Here is a 17,457-nt window from a genome sequence, read left to right as displayed (position 1 = left end):
TATGCATATGTGGCCTTTGAATTTTAATTTGACTAGGCTTGACCCAATTGATGTTGTTGAGAGTTGAAAAGGTATATAGGAGTGATCCAACCATTCAACTTCCAGTCTAGGGTCAAGATCCTCAATTTCACAAATTTGATATTTTGCTCTCATATGCCTCTATGGCATTATTACTTTCTTTTCACAAATCCTTGGTTTCACTTTGGAGTGTATTTGAGAAGTGCTAGATAAGGTTTGTGAAGGTTCCCAATTCTCTCAATACAGGTAGAAAGGCCTAGGGTAAAGTTTTACAAAAATAGCCATAGGCATATATGCCTCTTTCTTGAATAAGATGTTTCCTTATTATTTTATTTCTCAAAGATTGATGACCAGAGGGATGTGGTTTTGGGTTTAATAAGTTTTGCAATGGTTCACCACCATTTAGCAAAATAGGAAGAGGTAAGGTTCAAGATTTATATATTAGGGCTATAGGCCCACATATGTTTGTTTTTCTTTATTTTAGGTTTCTCAAAATAGCTCCAAATGATTTTTGAAAAGGTTAGGGTTTAGGGTTTTTCTTATTTGATTTCTTTCTCCTTTAATTTTATTTGGTTTGTGATCTTCACTTGATCACTTTAGGGTTTTAGGGTTTATCACATAAGCATACTAACACTCATCAGGGCAGAAGCACAAGTAATATGGATGAGCACATAGCACTCTATTTAAGAAAAGTTTTTGTTGGTTCTCATTTTTGGAAAAAGGAAATTCATTTTTGCTTTGTTTTGAAAGTTGGGGTGTTACACTTCTATATTTGTATGAACCTATGAATCGTCTTTATATCGAATCTTTCTATTATTATTCAAATTCCTAACATTTTTCTAATAATAATGGATATATTATTTGTTCAATTGCGATTTACAGATTTAAAGATATTATTATGCCATATTATATGAATAATGCATATATTATTTGATGATAATAATTATAATAAATGAATAAAAATAAAATTATTTCAAATTCCCCACATTTTTCTAATAATAATGGATATTATTTGTCCAATTGCAATTTACATATTTAAAGATATTAATTATACTATATTATATAAATAATGCATATATTATTTGATAATAATATTAATAAAAATGAATAAAATTAAAATTATTTCATATTCGAATTCCCCACATTTTTCTGATAATAATGGATATATTATTTGTCCAATTTCTATTTACAGATTTAAAGATATTAATTATGCCATATTATATGAATAATTCATATATTATTTGATAATAATAATAATAAATAGTTTTATTACTTATTTTATTTTCATTGGAATTCAATATTATTATCTTATTCATTATTTTTTACTTAAATAATTGTTTTTGGTTTTTCAAAAAATAAAAAATGTGACAGAATGGTATAAGAGTTAATAGGATTGATATGGTAGTATTTACAACAAGGTACAATCACATTCGCGGGAGCACAGCAGGAAAGAACCGAGGAGTTGAGCGTGCTGAGGGTGGAGTAGTGTGAGGATGGTTGACCGTCCTGGATGTGACCAAGTATAGAATTTAACTAAAAATTAAGTGTAATTAGTGTTAAAAATGATCCAAGTGAGAGAGTAACGAGTCAAACAATTAGAAAAATAAAATTAGAAAAACTAAAACAATTTTAGAAAATAATCGTTAGTCCTGGTTGGGCTTACGAGCCGGGACTAAAGGTCCTCCAGCCCAAATGTTGTATCGTAGCCACGTGGAGTGTCCTTTGTCTCTGCTAGTAACCGGATCGGGACTAAAGGTCCCGCTCGACCAACCGGGACTAAAGCATATTTGTGCATGAATTTAATCCGGAAAAGAATAACCTCGTTTACGGACCAACACAAGGGACCACGTATGTTGCATAATTAGTCAAAGACAACAACACTTTACACAATAAATTATCGTTGCATTATTGTTTATCGCGCCAAATGTCCAGGAATAAACCAATCCCCCATACGTATATTGATTGGACTTATCCTTAATTCGTAACTTCTAACACATCATCATGAGCTTGATGCAAGCCGTCAGGCTTTTTCCGAGGATGCAAGCTAGGCTCTCAAAGCTAGCAGTACTGTAGTTACAAAGGTGCGAACACAGCCTTACCAATGACGTGCGTCTTCTTCCTGCCGAGCCCGAATCCGAAGACGTAGTTGACGTACACGTCCCCGTCCTTCACCGTCGCCGAAGTCCCGACCCTGTGCGCCGGCCCGACGTACCGGCCCGTGACGCGCGCGGTCTCCCAGTCGTCGGTGCTCTCGACCAGCCGGGTCGGCATGCCGGCGACGGCCAGCCTCGTCGGGGAGAGCAGCTCTAGCCCGTCGCCCCTCTTCAGCGAGCCCAGCACTTTCACCACGCTCACGGCCCCCGTCCTCGGCTCCACCTTGAAGAGATCGCCGCCGGTAGTGTGGATGACGAGGAGGTAGCCGTTTGGGTGGTAGATGATGCCGTTGAGGCCGATGAGGTTGTTCCACGTCCCGGGCCGCTGGATGAAGGTGGCGTTCTTTATGATTGAGAGCGGCTCGCCGTCCGGACTCACCTTCCAGATCTTGCTGCCCAGGACGTCCGTCACGTACGTGTTGCCGTCCTCGTCGGCGCCCACGTCGTCCGCCAACGTGGACTCGCCTGCACCTACGCACGCATGTGAAACAGATATCAATAGTCAATGGCGTTAATTTAGTGCTACATTTTAAGGGACTATCTATTTAGCACTCGAGTGTTTTTCTTTTCGTCAGCACTCGAATTTCTTTTGACCAATCAGGGAACGTGTCTTTGTTTTTCCTATTTCTTTTCTTCCTCCTTTTCCGGCTTGTTTCTCCATGTTTCCCCTTGGCTAAAAAACCAGACAAGCTGAAAAACCGGGCTGTAATGAATCTCTCTACCGGATAAGTAATGGGCCAAACAATACTAAAAGCTCATCACGTATGATGTCCGGATACATGGACACAACATAACATAGACGAAATAAAGAAATCCCATCACGCATCTTCTTTATTTCTTGCACAGCATGTCGTTGCTTGTGTTTTCTCTCAACTATCTGTAACAAGGGAATCGGCACTGTTCCTCACTGTTCGGAAACAAGAAAAGAAGATGGAAAAAAATAGACGGGGAAGAACGAAGATCTAGATCGGCCATGGAAGAAACTCACATGGATCATGGATCTCAGGTGAAAACTTCCCTGATTCATTTACCCCATGGCAACCTTTCTTACTCCTCCATCTGTGAACATATTTTTGACGGAAACATATTTTTTTTCTTATTCTTATTTTCTCTTTTTATTTTTTGAAGCAGTAATTTTTCTAGAAACTATGAACTTTTTTGAATCTGTGAACCGTTTCTAAAATCATGATTTATTATGGAAAACTTTACTAAGTTGTGAACATCTTTTAACCCACGAACATTTTTAAACTCGTGAACAATTGTTGGAAATAAAAATTTAAGAAATTTTATTAACTTTGTGAACAATTTTGACCCTGTGAACAATTTTATTAAATTTTAAAATTATGAACAATATTGAAATTTGAAGATTTTTGCAATCGGGACCTTTCTAGACCGTGAACATTTTTTAAAATCCAAACCATTTTAAATTTTCATGAACAATTTGAAATGTGAACATTTTTTTATAGTTGAACTTTCTTAAATTTGAACCTTTTTCACCGAGTGAACAGTTTTAAAAATCTATATTTACTTTATCGAGTGAACAGTTTTTGAAATTCAAACTTTTAAATAAATCATGAACTCTTTTCAACAACAACAAAAAAGTTCCGTACCTTTTCCGGCACTATATGTATAGTTCGCTGGGGACGTGCATGTGGAATGCAACTATGCATGATGGATCGGTACTGCTAGACCAAATGGATTTTGTTACAGAGCTGTAATACGTAGTGATGTGGATGCACATCGGATTTCCTATACACCGATCAGGTCGGCGCGTACCGCGCGCCGCACACCCCCGCGCGCGGTACGGGCCGGCCCAGTTCGGGTGTTGGGCCACTTGGCCGTTTTCTTTTTTTGAGATCATTTTCTGTTCTTTTCTTTTTCTGTTCTTTTCTTTTTCATTTCTGTTTTCTTTTTCATTCCTGTTTTTTCTTTTTTGTTTCTTTTTATTTTCTGTTTATTTTTCTTTTCTGTTTTTTTCGTTCTTAAGATTTAATTTTTTAAATTAAAATATATAGTTAAATGTAAAATGTTTTATCTCAAATATTTGAGAAAATTCAAATTCGAAAATTGTTCAAATAAAAAATAGTTCAAATACGAAAATTGTTCAAATAAAAAAATTGTTCAAATACGAAAATTGTTCAAATAAAAAAATTGTTCAAATTCAAAATTTGTTCATATATAAAAAATAATAAATTTTGAATTTTTTTGTTCAATTTTAAAATTTGTTCCAATTTAAAATTTGTTCCAATTTGAAAATTGTTCCAATCTAAAAAATGTTCAAATTTTAAAAATATTTAAATTTCAGAAAAACTAAAATAATTTTTAAAATCGGGTCTAAAAAGAATCAGCTTTTAAAAAACGTAAAAAGAAAATTGAACAGAAAAAACAAAAAAGCAAAAGAAACAAAAAAAAGAAAGAGTGGGAATGTTGGGCCGGCCCAACAACCCGCCTGGGGGGTGTGCGGCGCCTGGTCCGCACCGACCAGGTCGGCGTACAGCACCCCCCGATGCACATGGTTCGCTTGGCACGGTGTGCTTGTCATCGCTCGCTTGGGCCAGACCCAATTACAAGAGAAACCGAGCGTTGCTTTCTGGCCGCGGGCGAGAGGGCAGGCGGATCCTGGTCGGTGTATAGGGATCGCTGCACACACTCTACGGGGCATGAGCCTGGTCCATATATATCTTTACCTCTAGTTTTTTCCTTTCGGTTTTTTTCGTTTGATGAAGGTTTCTTCGTTTTTTCAGTCTTCTGTTGGTTTTTCGGGTTTGCTCTTCTGTTTTCCATTTTGTTTTTGTTTTATTTTTGTGTGTTTCTTTTTTCTCGTTTTATATTTCTGTTTTCAAATAATTTCCGATTTTTTTTAATTTGAAAAAATGTTCAAGTTTGAAATAATGTTAAAAATGTTCATATTAGAAATTTGAACGATTTTTGAAATTCGGACGAATTTCGAATTTTGTATTTTGGAAGAATTTTGAGTTATTACGAATTTTCCAAAATTTGAAAGAATATCAAAATTTGAACGATCTCACAATTTATGAACATATTTTGAATTTTAAACGATTTTCAAATTTAAACAAATTTTGAATTTTGAACGATTTTTAAATTTTGAAAAAAATTAAAATCGTTCATTTCCAAAATCTATATACGAATTTTTTTGAACAAATTATGAAAACATAAAAAAGAAATAGAAAAAATTTAGTTTAAAAAAACAAAACTATTAACACAATAAAGAATAAAAAAGGAAAAAGGAAAAAAATAAAATAACGCGTTTACCTGATGGGCCGTGGCCCAATTAACAGCCGTCGGGTTGGAGGGTGTGCGGCACCGTGTCGGCGCCGACCAGGTAGGCACATAGCAGCTCCCGAGCGGGCATATGACTCGTGTGAAGCAAACGATAGGAGGCCCACGAAACGGTTCTGGCAGACCCATCATCGACTAGGTCCAGCCAATGAAAACTTAACCAGTTTTAAATGTACCACACTGATAGATATGCCAATTTTGCAGGTGTTATTGAAACTTTTAATTCAACCAACTCACACGCTCGCTCGGATCAAGACTAAAGGAAAAAAAAACAGTCATTCATAACAAAGAGTAAAATGTCACCGGGTGTGACACACCCTCACCGACATGGTTCTCTCAAAACTGGCGTTGCATCCCTTTCGAATATGCAAAGACGCATAACAAGTGTTATTCCTCTTGAAGAAAAATGTATATATCACATTGTGTGATTATCATTGCTCCTTACCTAAAACACTGGACTTGTTGCCAACAGCCTTGACCCTTGATTCATCAAACATGGATGCTCCTTTCTCACCTCAACACCCTACCCTATTGTCATCAATCACTTTGAACCACATGAGGAAACACCATAACAAATTATTTGAAATGGTTTTACCACCTCGCCCTCATCATCGAATAGATGCATACAACCTTTATTATATTTATTGAAAAGAGAAGTCCCCGAGTAATAAAAGTACAACTTATTACAGCTCAAGGATCACTCAAGGTTGATATGTGGATCAAACATCTAAGAAGAGATTAAAAAAATAGTAAGGCACCAATATATTAACATATGAGCCTGCGATCAAGCTACCCAGCCACACCAACTGAATAAATCAAATGCAACCGTTTCTTGTAGGGTGCACCAAAAATCCATGTTCTAGCTGTTGCTCCTCCGGCTGTAGCTATAACCACGTACGAGTCCAATAAATAGCAAGAGGGATAACATGCAAAAATGAAGCATGATATGATTTGTTAAAGGTAAGGTAATTGCAAGCATGCAATATTTCCCATTCAAGGGCGCAAACATCAAGTCACCGACTCTGATGTGGCCTTCGGCTATTTTGCTTACACCATTTAGTTAGCTACCGAAAATATTAATACTACTTTTCCATGGAGAAATTCCAAAGGAAAAAATGGAGAATGTGCCAAATCGTTTTTGCAAGCACGCACTCTATTTTTTTTCATCTCACAAAAAAATTAAGTATTACTTTGCCAATTCCTTTAGATAACTTTTATATGTAAGAACCACATAAAATTTATTATCTTTCAGTGGAACTTTAATCTTTCATATGTATTTTCTAAAATATATTATGTCTGAAAGATCAAGATACATAGACTTCACAGTAAACCTACCCGATGTAGTTAAGTTCCTCTGGAATACATCCTTTTCTTGGGTCAGGTTTAAACATATTAAACGACTGACCAAGTGTAACCATCTCGTCCATTTATATTCGATTAAGTTTCTTATAAAATCTATATTTGTAGCAAAACAAGAAATGACATTCGCAGCTAACAGATTTTTTTGTTGAACTATATTGTATAGAGACAAATACTGTTGCGCTATAGCATGGTTCCCTGACCATATGCCTTCCGAAAAAAAGTATCTAGGAGCATCTCCAGTCGCGTCCCCCAAACCGTCCCCCAAACCGCGCCGGATCGAGCGTTTGGGGGACGTGTTTTGTTCGTGCCGCGTTTGGGGGACGTCGCTCCCCAGCCGCGTCCCCCAAACGCCGCCCCCAAATGAATATTTGTGCACGAAAATAAAGGTTTTCATTCAATTTTGATTATATATTACAAAGTTTGAATGAAAACGGCTAGATTTCATCTAAACCTAGACTATCGACCGCCCGGCGGCGCGTTCGACGGCCCCGCCCCCATCGTCGCCTCCCCTACGCCGCAGCTCCTCCTGCGCGCGCCTCCTCTCCCTGCGTTCGGCGGTGGCCGGACGGTGCCGCTCCCGCCGATAGTCCTCCTCCGCCCTCCTCGCCGGGCCGCCCGGAGGGAGAGCTCGACGGCGCGACGAATCTGCGCCTCTTCGCGGGCACGGGCGTCGTCCTGGAGCTTCTTCTCCGACTCGAAGGACTCGACGAGGGCGCGTTGCTGATCGGCCGTCTCGTCCGGGTGCGGGGCGTCGTCGTCGGACCAGTCGAACCCGTCGTCGTCGTCGTCGTCCTCCACCTCGGCCTCCTCCTCCATTGGCGCCTCCTCCTCCACATCTGTTGGCGCCTCCATCATCGCCGCCGCAAACGCGTCGGCCGCCGCCAACTGCTCCGCCCGCCTCCCCCATAGCGCCGTAAGCGCCGACTCCCGGCCGCCGACGCTCCTCCGCCGTCGCCGCTGCTGGAGCTCGATCGACTCACGCCGCCGGCGCTCGATCGAGTCACGCCGTTCACGGAACGGCGCCGCCGCTCATCGCGCCGGCGCCGGCGCTCGTCGGCCCATCGCTGCTCCATCTCCTCCCGTGCACGGCGCCGTCGCGCCTCTTGTCCCGTCGAGGCGTCGAACGCCGCAACGGTGTCGCACCGTCGCTCTCTGCCACGCTGCTGCCGCCGCGGCCTCCTCGGCCGCGGAGGCGAGGGTGGAGAACGCCGCTAGATCCGCCGCTCGCTGCGCCTCACGCCGGCTGGCGGGCCTCCTCCTCGAGTGCCTCCTCGAGTGCCGCACGCCGCTGCCGGCTCGTCAATGGAGGAGACGGCGGTGGAGGGAAGTGGCCATCGCCGGGCGGTTCGCCATTGCCACGCGGTGACGGAGGAGACGGCCGTGGAGCGACGAGGGATGTGTTTGATGCCGGCGGGGTGTGGTGGCTACCATTGATGAGCCGGGAGACCTTTTATAGACGCCGGCGTCGGGAAGAAAGCGCGGGAACGGACGAGAAGAGGCGGGAAGATCGCGCGGGAACGGGCGGTGGCGTGCGAACGCCGGCGACGCGTGGAGGCCGCGCAGCACCGACGAGACGTCTCGCCCGCCCCTCCGTCGCCATTAAGGCAAAGATGCCGCTGCGCGCGGATAACTTCCGTCGCGAGGTAGGCGACGGTTAGGTTAAAATTAACCGTACCGCCGACGCGTCGGCCCCGCGCCTCCTCGCCTCGCTTTTCGTTGTGTCCGGCGTGCCCGGTGCGTCCCCTGTGGGACGGGGACGGGCTCGGGGCGCCGGACACCGTATAGGGGCGCGCCGGACAAAAAAGGGCTTTGGGGGACGCGGCTGGAACGTTTTTTTTGTCTGGCGCGCCCCAAATCCCTTTGGGGGACGGTTTGGGGGACGCGACTGGAGATGCTCTAACCATTCCCAATCATGATGGAACCCCTAGAAAATAAGTCTTCTTTGAAGGGATATTCACTTTGGCTCATAGGAGCATTTGCTCTCATTATGTGAATCAACATTTCGAGGTGTCAAAAAATTCTAAAATAAAATTTTACATGTATATCTACACATTTTATGTTCGTACACAAGTTTAAAAAAAAACTAAATTTTTTGTGGCTCCTGTAAAAAAGACAAATTTTGATGCTATAACATAACTACGTACAGGACATTTTTTTGTCTTTTTTGTACACGCCACATAAAATGTTGTTTCTCCACGAAAACTTGTGCACTAACATAAAATATCATGATGTACACCAAAAAAAATATGTCAGAATTTTTTGTCATTTTCAAAATTATTTTTAAATTATTTTGTATAATGGGAGCATTTGCTCCTATGAGCCAAAACGCCTCCTCCTTCTTTGAATTTCATTAGACTTCCAAAAGGGTGAATAGGTAGGTTTAGCTTTTACTTGTCCTAGCGTTTTAGAATGAAGATAGTGTTGTGTAATAACTCTTGCCACGCCCCTCTTCATTTTTAAACAGTCATTTAGTGAGTAAACACTTGGCTTTAATCGCCAATACCTCTACCCTAAGACCATCTTGGTCATTAGGATAGCATATAATGTTCCACTTAATCAGTCTATACTTTCTCTTGTGGCCACCGCTTTAACAGTAAAATCTTGATCTAAAAAATCCAATCTTTTATTTACCCCTTTGGGTATCACTAAAAATGATTGCAGGGACACGTGAAAACTAGTAACCAACGAGTTTACAAGCACTAAGGGATCACCATATGATAGCAGCTTACCAATCCCGTTACTAAGGTTCTTCTCAAACGATCTGCCACATGTTTCCATTCACAATTTTTCACGTTCCTAAAATGAATAGGAATTCTCAAGATTCAAAATAGGAGGGATCCAACTTCAGAGCCGAAAATATCTCTATACTTATCTTGCACCTCCTTTTGCTTGACCAAAACAGAATATTTTACTCTTATGAAAATTAATCTTAGACCCGATAGCCATCGCAGATGCAAAAGAAATAATTTCATATTTAGTGCTATCTAAAGATCATGTTCAATGAAAATAATAATATTATGGGCGTACCGTAAGATGGATAAAACTCCATCCACTAGATGTGGTATTAATCCGTCTACTTGCTCATTCTGTTTGGCTCTAGCAACAAGAATGGCTAGCACCATAACATATAAAGTAAAATAAATAACCGTTTTCATTTGCATGTGCATTTGTTCCAAACTACGCTGGAATTAATAGCTACCTGGTCAGATTGGACCCCATCCACGGTGCAATTTGCACCATAACTGATCCTAGATGGGAATAATTTTCCCCTTACTCAAATTTAGCTATTCCCTCTGATTCATATTACTTGATGCTAAAGTGGATGTATCTATAACTCTAGATATGTATATGTGTCTTGGTATTAGTTTTTTTTTTTTTTGACTTTCAAGACCACATATATTCATAGTAACAAATAGTACATGGTAGAGATACATGAACTGACTCCAACGATTACAAAATAAAGCCTAAAAGATAGTAAGAAATCTTCGAGGTCTTCAACTTATTTTTTCTTCCAGAACACAATCTTGTACTCTTCTGAAGGCAGCCAAAGATAGATAACGAACCATAGACCTGTAAATACCGATAAAAGTTCTCCCATAATTTTTTGAGCCGCAATGCCAAGGCTGCGTGTGCGCACGCAACCATTAAAGCAGTCATTCAACATCGGCAAGTGTACCAACACCAGTATGTCAGGAAATAACAACCGACTAGCTTTGTCATCGTCGATGGAGAGCCGATATTATGAATCGCCATTATAGAGGACGTAGCAGCCGGGACAAAAACTGCGAGGATAATCCTCCTCGCGGCAACAACGACAACATATCCAAAATCGATCTGGCGAAGCAAGATCTGAAGACCCATACCTAGAAAATTATAATCGTTCAACACCACTATTGACGCCGAGAAGAAGATCTCGTCGCCGAATGAAAGGCTGAAGATCACTTATTGCAGACGATGCCATCTTCATTGAGGGGAAACGAACAAGGAGGCGGCTACCGAAATCCTAACATAATCTAATGAAAACAATACTTTTATTGAAAACTCCACGCATAGATCGGGTTCCCCACTCCTCCCGATACCGGCGAAACCGACCGGAGGAGGGGGAACCGATCTATGGAGGAGGATGAACCAGAGACGGCTAGGGTTGAGGCGGCGGCTGTGTCTCGGTGTTAGTTGATTTCACCATCATGTTAGAATGCAGTTAGAGCATCAATGGTGTTGGGACTTCTGTTTTCTTAAACTAACTTTTTTCTGTTTCTTTTTTATGTTTTCAAAATTTGTTCAAAATTTTCTGTACAGAGATTTTGGAAATGAATGATATTAAATTTGATCAAAAATCATTCAAAATTTGTATAAATTCAAAAATCATTCAAAATTCAAAATCTGTTCAAAAATTCGGAGATCGCTCAAATTTTCATATTCGTTCAAATTTCTAAAAAAATCGTTCAAAACTTGAAATTCGTCCAAATTCAAAATTTGTCCAAATTTCAAAATTCTTTCAAATTTCAAAATTCATTCAAATTTTAAAATTCGTTCAAATTTCTAATATGAACATTTTTGGAACATTTTTTCAAACTTGAAGATTTTAAAATTTTAAAAATTCCGAAAATTATTTGAAAACAGAAGTATAAAACGAGAAAAAAGAAACACAGAAAAAGAAAACAAAAAAGGAAAACTTAAAGATTTTTCTCCTCCATCTCTATTCTCTTACCTTATCTGCTCGTCCTTTCCATCCGCAGAAGAACTTAAGAACTCAACCACGCTGATGCTCCCACTGAGCTTCTCCGGCGAGCTTCGTCTGCTCCACCCGCCCACCATGCCGCATGTTGTTCCCTGGCCACCTCCTCCATGCCAAACACACATGCACTATGGGCGAGCTCCATTAGAGTTGGGACCATGCGGGGCTTGCAGAGTCGCCACGCGCGTCGCCGGATTCTGCAATTGTCGATGGCGACGGGGCTAAAGTGGTGGGAGGCACTGCTCCCAGCCTCCCAGGGGCGGCGGGTGGCCGATGCTGCTCACACGGTGGCCCTCGATTCTCAGACAGGCGGCCCTAGAAGCTCACGAGGGTTTTTAGCGTTGCTCCTATGGGCAGCCATCGATGCTCCCACGGGCGGTCGGCGTTGCTACGACGGGCGGACGACGCTGCTCCGACGGGGTGGTCAGCACTTCTCCCATTGGCGGCCAACGATGCTCCCACGGGCCTCTGGCGTTTCTGCGATGGGCGGCCGACGTTGCTCCCACGGGCGACCGACGCTGCTCCCACGACGGCCCTCGATGCTCTAACAGGGTGGTCAGCGTTGCTCCCATGGGCGGCCCTCGATGCTCCCACGGGCCGCTGGCGTTGCTGCGACGGGCCCCCTTATGCTTCCATCGTCCTGGCGGAGGGCATCGAAGAAGAATTTTTTCTGACATTGTTGTTCCGTAAGTTTGTAGCATTAGTAATAAATTGTTTCTACGACCTTTCCTGCGGGTTTTTTGCGATGTTCTCTATAATTGCAAATTAGGAAGATTTTTTTGCTACAATTATCTGTTGTTTTTGCACCTACTATTATGTGCGTTTGCAATTTACAAAGAATTGTTTTGCTACAATTGTCTATGAATTTTGCTCATATTGTAATGTGTATTTGCAACTTACGAAGATTTGTTTTCCTACAATTACCTATCGATTCTGAATCTATTGTTATGTGGATTTGCAACCTGTGAAGAAAATTTTGATACAATTGCCTGTTGCTTTTGCCCATTAGTCTATGAATTTGCAACACATGATTTTCTTCAACAATCTTAGAAGTCTAATACAAGGACCTCGCCCGAGGATTTTACAGCAGTGGTAGCATTGCTTTTTGCAGCGAAGGTGCTGCTGGTAGAAGTGGCGGTTGGCCAACGCGACAGATCGGTTTCGCCGGCATCAGCTTTGTTGTGATTTTTTCGGGCAGCACGCGGGGTAGATGGAGCGTCAGGGAGGAGGGAGAGGATTTATTTTCTTGCATTGGGTAGGTGGGGTCCACCACGTGGCTGAAGAAATTCCGTGCGCACTAATGAAACGGGGGGAGTCATCACGTGGATTGGACGGCTGCGCACCTGGGGATCGGAGATTTGATCCCCTCGGGAACGCACACAAACTAGGTGTAACTTTTTTTTTCATGCTCTATCATTCCTACTCGGTTTTCAATGTTTTTATTTTACCAACTTTTTTAGGAACATGGTTTGAAACTTTTCTTTCGAAGATCCCTGAAATCTAAGGAAACTCAAATGCACCTTTTGGACTTCCGGAGGACCGATGGTCATATAGCTTTCCTTTGAAGCTGGTACATGAATCATGGTTATTTCTGTTTATAATGCTTTTAAGTTGGTACTTCGCTCTTTAGCCATGTTCCAGTAAGGAAGATATGTGTCACATGATTAGTATCACTTTAGTCAATTATTATAATATTTGTCTCATTTGTGTATTTTCTGTTTAAATATGAAATTCATTTCCCATTTATTTTTGGCATGGCCAATTTCTAATGAAATTTTCATTGTCATTTTTGGACTACCGCTGTTCACATAAGTGGAAGCAGACTAGAAGTTCCACCAGTTATATTGCATATAGTCCATGAGAATGGACTTTTTTAGCCCGAGCTATATGTAAGCCGGTTTTCAAATCTATGAAATTTTCGTTTCAAATATGTTATAAAAATTCAAAAAAATGTGGTATAGACAATGTGGTAATCTACAATTGTGTAAATTTTCGGAATGAAATATATTGTACTTTAAGCAAAATAACAAATCTTGATTTCACCATTGATGAACAGTAACAAACAGTACACTAGAATCTCGATTTTGTCATTTTGTGAAATTTTGTCATTTTTACTGAGTGCAAAATGTAACATATTTTAATATGAACATTTGCACATTGATAGATTACAACATTATCTATGTCTTTGTATTTTTCTGAAATTTTGTAAAACTTTGAAATCAAAAGTTTTGATGTTTAAAAAAGAAAAATGAAACCGGGCTATATGTAACCCGGGCTACATTTGAGGTTTCCCATGGTCCATGCAGTAAATCAACAGGAACTTCAAATGCTGAACGACAAACAAACGAGATACTCAAGTTTTTCTCATGAACATTACATTTAGCGGCCAAGTTGGACAGATTATCATTTTCTTATTTGGCATGGTAAGCAGACTTTGAGAGTTGTGTTCGTCTCACCTAATGAACAACCTTCTCTACAACCAATTAAGCTACTTATTATACCCGACATGACTCTTCATATGTTCTAATTTTATTCTCGCTATATTTGTTTCTATAATTTTGCGGCAACGCGCGAGGTGTTATGTAGTATGTAGAAAAGTCGTGTCAGTCTAAATAACATCTACTACCTCCATCCCAAGGCTTAAGGCCTATATTTTTTTCAAAAAGTCAAACTATGTTAAGTTTGACTAAGTTTTTATAAAAATCATTAATGTCAAATACAAAATTAATATTATTAGATAGATAATGAAATATATTTTTATGTGCTATCTACAAAATATCATATTTATTGATAGATTATTCTAAAATTTTGATCAAACTTTAATTGCTTTGACTTTTCCAAAAAAAATATAAGCCTTAAGTGGTGGGATGAAGGTAGTACTTGGTATAGCAAACTCTCCGGATACTAAGGAAAAAATCTGCCTAGTTGGGCCCGATGTATGATACCCACTGCCTATCCACCATGTCAGTAACTCGCCAAGGTTCGTGATAATGGTGGAGACATGCGCGGCAACATCTTAAGGGCGCGATGCAAATCTTGACGGGTCGCCGCACCCACGAGCTCTCTTTATCATTCTCCAACAATAAATTGATTCTCAAATATTTTTGAAGGAGATCAAGATGCAGATAAGAAATAAACCATCAATGAATAGATAGGCAAGAATTGATTTTTCTCCAAGATTTGACAATACAATAGTAATGCAAAAGAATTAAGCAGACAACTCCATTTTAGGCAAGACTTAATTTCCCAAGATTTTCGTTTTTCGTGTTTTTTAAGGCAGGACCAAATATATAGGCAAGAATTAATTGCCCAACATTTTGTTGTCTCAGTTTTTAGGTGTAACCAAATAGGCAAGACTTAATTTCCAAAGATTTTCATTTGCCTCTATATTTATGCGGAACCAAATTAATACCAAATAATGCAAGGCTTAATTCTGCAAGATTTTCTTTTTTTCCTCTATATAAATCTGAGCAAAAGGAAAAACATTATAGTAGCAAAAACTAAACAACAAGGACTAGCTAGTCTCTTCTCATGGCTCTTATGATCCACACCACAAGGATTCTAAGCATAGCAGTTACGTTGGTCATTTTTACGACGATGGCATGCCACATAAGTAAGTGTTCTAGATTTTATTATCATTTTATGTATTTAACAATTTGCCTTTTGCGGTGTTCAGTACTAAGTTGTGTCTATTATTCTGACTCTTTTTCCTAGATACTGAGGCTTTTAATCAGGCAACTTGTTACGAGATGCCAAAATGTGAGATCGAGGAATGTCGAGCGTACTGCAAGAACAAAGGTTACAACATTAAAATCAGCCAATGTGACGAAATACATGCAACTCACTATTGTTGTTGCGATGATTAAACCATATATGTATCATCTGATGGATCTAATAAATGAATAAACTATACTTTTGGTTCTTTTGCAACTGCCTTGTATGCATCTAGTACCTTTTCAGTCTTTGAGACTTTCAATAATTTTACACATCTTGAGACAAGGAACTTTGTTTCCTCACGCGGACTTTTGGCTCATGGGTGCCACCCTCCCCCATAAATCTATGAGAAAATTCTTTATAGGACACTCCCTTAAATCAGGTTCCTTAGGTTACTTATTTGACACCGGACAATTTTTTTCTTCCCTGTATGACATCTTTCCTTACTTTGTTGAAATTTTGACAGAAAGGATCACCTGCCCAACGAATTGCTAGAAAAATTCACCTTCGAATTTTTTTGCCAAAAAGGACCATCTCCCGGTGGCGACAAGGTCTGCCAGGCGACACGTGGTACTTACCGCCGTTGCTCGTGGCGGCAGGCCCTGCCACCGTACTCTGCGGCGGCACGTTAGGCGGCCATCATTGTCCCGTTAGCTGTTGTCGAAGCCGTGGGCCATGCCGCCAGAGCCTGGGCGGCAGGCTAACGTGGCCCCTTGCCGCCAGCTCTCGGGGCGGCACCCCTGTTCGTCTCACGCGCATGATTATGTGCAGCACTAGACGGTGTATAGCCTATTAAATAATACTAGTAACTTTTGGTGGGCTGGGTCTATGTGGACCAACGAAGGCCATCTGCCTAGAGAGCACACGTGACCCACATGGTCACGGTTCATCCATGTATCTGAAGCATGCACTCCTGGTTACCATCAATATTTTAGAGCATCTCTAATGGGGCGATGCATTTCGGACGCTCAAAATATCCGTGCGCGTTTGTTTGCGTTTGTCTAAATGGTAGAAATCGATCGCGCATCTGTTTAGGGTTAATGATGTGCTCACAATGTCTCTTTTGTTACATAGGCTTAGGTTCCACTTGGCTAGTCAAGACCTATGTTAATCTAGGTTCAACTTGTACTACCCTATTCCCTTAGCATATCATTTGCTTAAGAGAACTAGTTATTACTTCTTTATCCATCATAACTAGTTATTAGGAATCTTCCTAGAAATGGTTTTAGTTTTATAATGGCATGCATATCTCTTAAGGTTAATGTATTTGTTCTAGTTGGTTTAGGATTATCATAAACTCACCAGTTCTAAGTTAACTTGGGTTATATCCTAGAACTCTAACTCAAGAGTTAATAATATCTCTACAATGTTTGGTAAAAGAATAGACTTGAATAGAGAAGGTTAGAATAAGGAAGACTTGATGACAAGACTAGTGTGGATCTCCTTGTCATGAATTCAAGAATTGAGTTTAAGATATACCATGATGATCATGGTAAGAATTAATATTGAATAAAGACATGAAAAATATATGGATGAGGATTTGGTTATTCTATTTCTTCTTAGATGTTTTTCACTTCATTTGAAGCAATGGGTGGTTTCAAGGAATGTCATGCTATGTTCTTTGGAAGATCTATTTGATCCTTCCATTATGTGTTGTTGTAAATGTTCTAGTTCCATTTGATTTACCCCTAGATCAAATCATCTTTACCCTAAACAAAATTTTAGCAAATGTCACATTGAAGTTTATAGCACTCAACTTGATGATCTACTTTAGTTCCATCAACTTAAGTGAAACTTCAATCACTTTAACAAGTTTTATTTGAATGCGTGAAAATTTCCCAAATTTTTTACGCATGAATGCAATGCACATGTCCATTTCCTCTCTATTTCTAGCATCTAATGCCCGGATGTTCCACTAGCCTTTTATCTTTTACATGTGACTCAGTTGCCACCGTTCCGGTCCTTGGTGTACGCTGCAGGTAAGATCGATGCTCCACGGACCGGAGCGGTTCCCTTCGGTGACGTCTTGGTGGGTGCGGTGCAGCGATGTCCAGTGGTTTCACAAGGAGATTTAATGTCACCTCTAGTCTATATTCAAGGGTGCTTCTTCCGGGTGTGTCTACTCCTGTTTTATTTTATTTTATTTTATCTTTGCTTTGGAAGGAAAGCCTG

General features: G+C 40.6%; 1 protein-coding gene across 1 annotated transcript; it reads right to left on the bottom strand.

Annotated features, from left to right (window-relative positions):
* Positions 1-2,091: 2,091 nt before the first annotated feature.
* LOC124673251 lies at positions 2,092-11,651 on the bottom strand. The gene is made up of 3 exons (XM_047209371.1): positions 11,545-11,651; positions 9,563-9,594; positions 2,092-2,642 (listed from the first exon to the last, which is right to left on the bottom strand). Exons 1-3 carry the CDS (start codon positions 11,649-11,651, stop codon positions 2,092-2,094), a joined length of 690 nt encoding a protein of 229 aa, XP_047065327.1.
* Positions 11,652-17,457: the final 5,806 nt, after the last annotated feature.

This window comes from Lolium rigidum, chromosome 7, assembly GCF_022539505.1.
Source record: "Lolium rigidum isolate FL_2022 chromosome 7, APGP_CSIRO_Lrig_0.1, whole genome shotgun sequence".
Taxonomy (NCBI): Eukaryota; Viridiplantae; Streptophyta; class Magnoliopsida; order Poales; family Poaceae; genus Lolium; species Lolium rigidum.
This window is presented reverse-complemented; position numbering and strand designations above follow the sequence as displayed.

Bases quoted from the DNA above. Each gene is read 5' to 3' on its own strand.
- LOC124673251 (XM_047209371.1), bottom strand. From the start codon at position 11,651: ATGGTGGGCGGGTGGAGCAGACGAAGCTCGCCGGAGAAGCTCAGTGGG. The intron at 9,595-11,544 runs GTAAGAGAATAG...AACATGTGGCAG, and splicing joins GGAAAGGACGAGCAGATAAG to ATCGTTTGAGAAGAACCTTA. The intron at 2,643-9,562 runs GTAAGCTGCTAT...ATGCGTGCGTAG, and splicing joins GAACCTTAGTAACGGGATTG to GTGCAGGCGAGTCCACGTTG.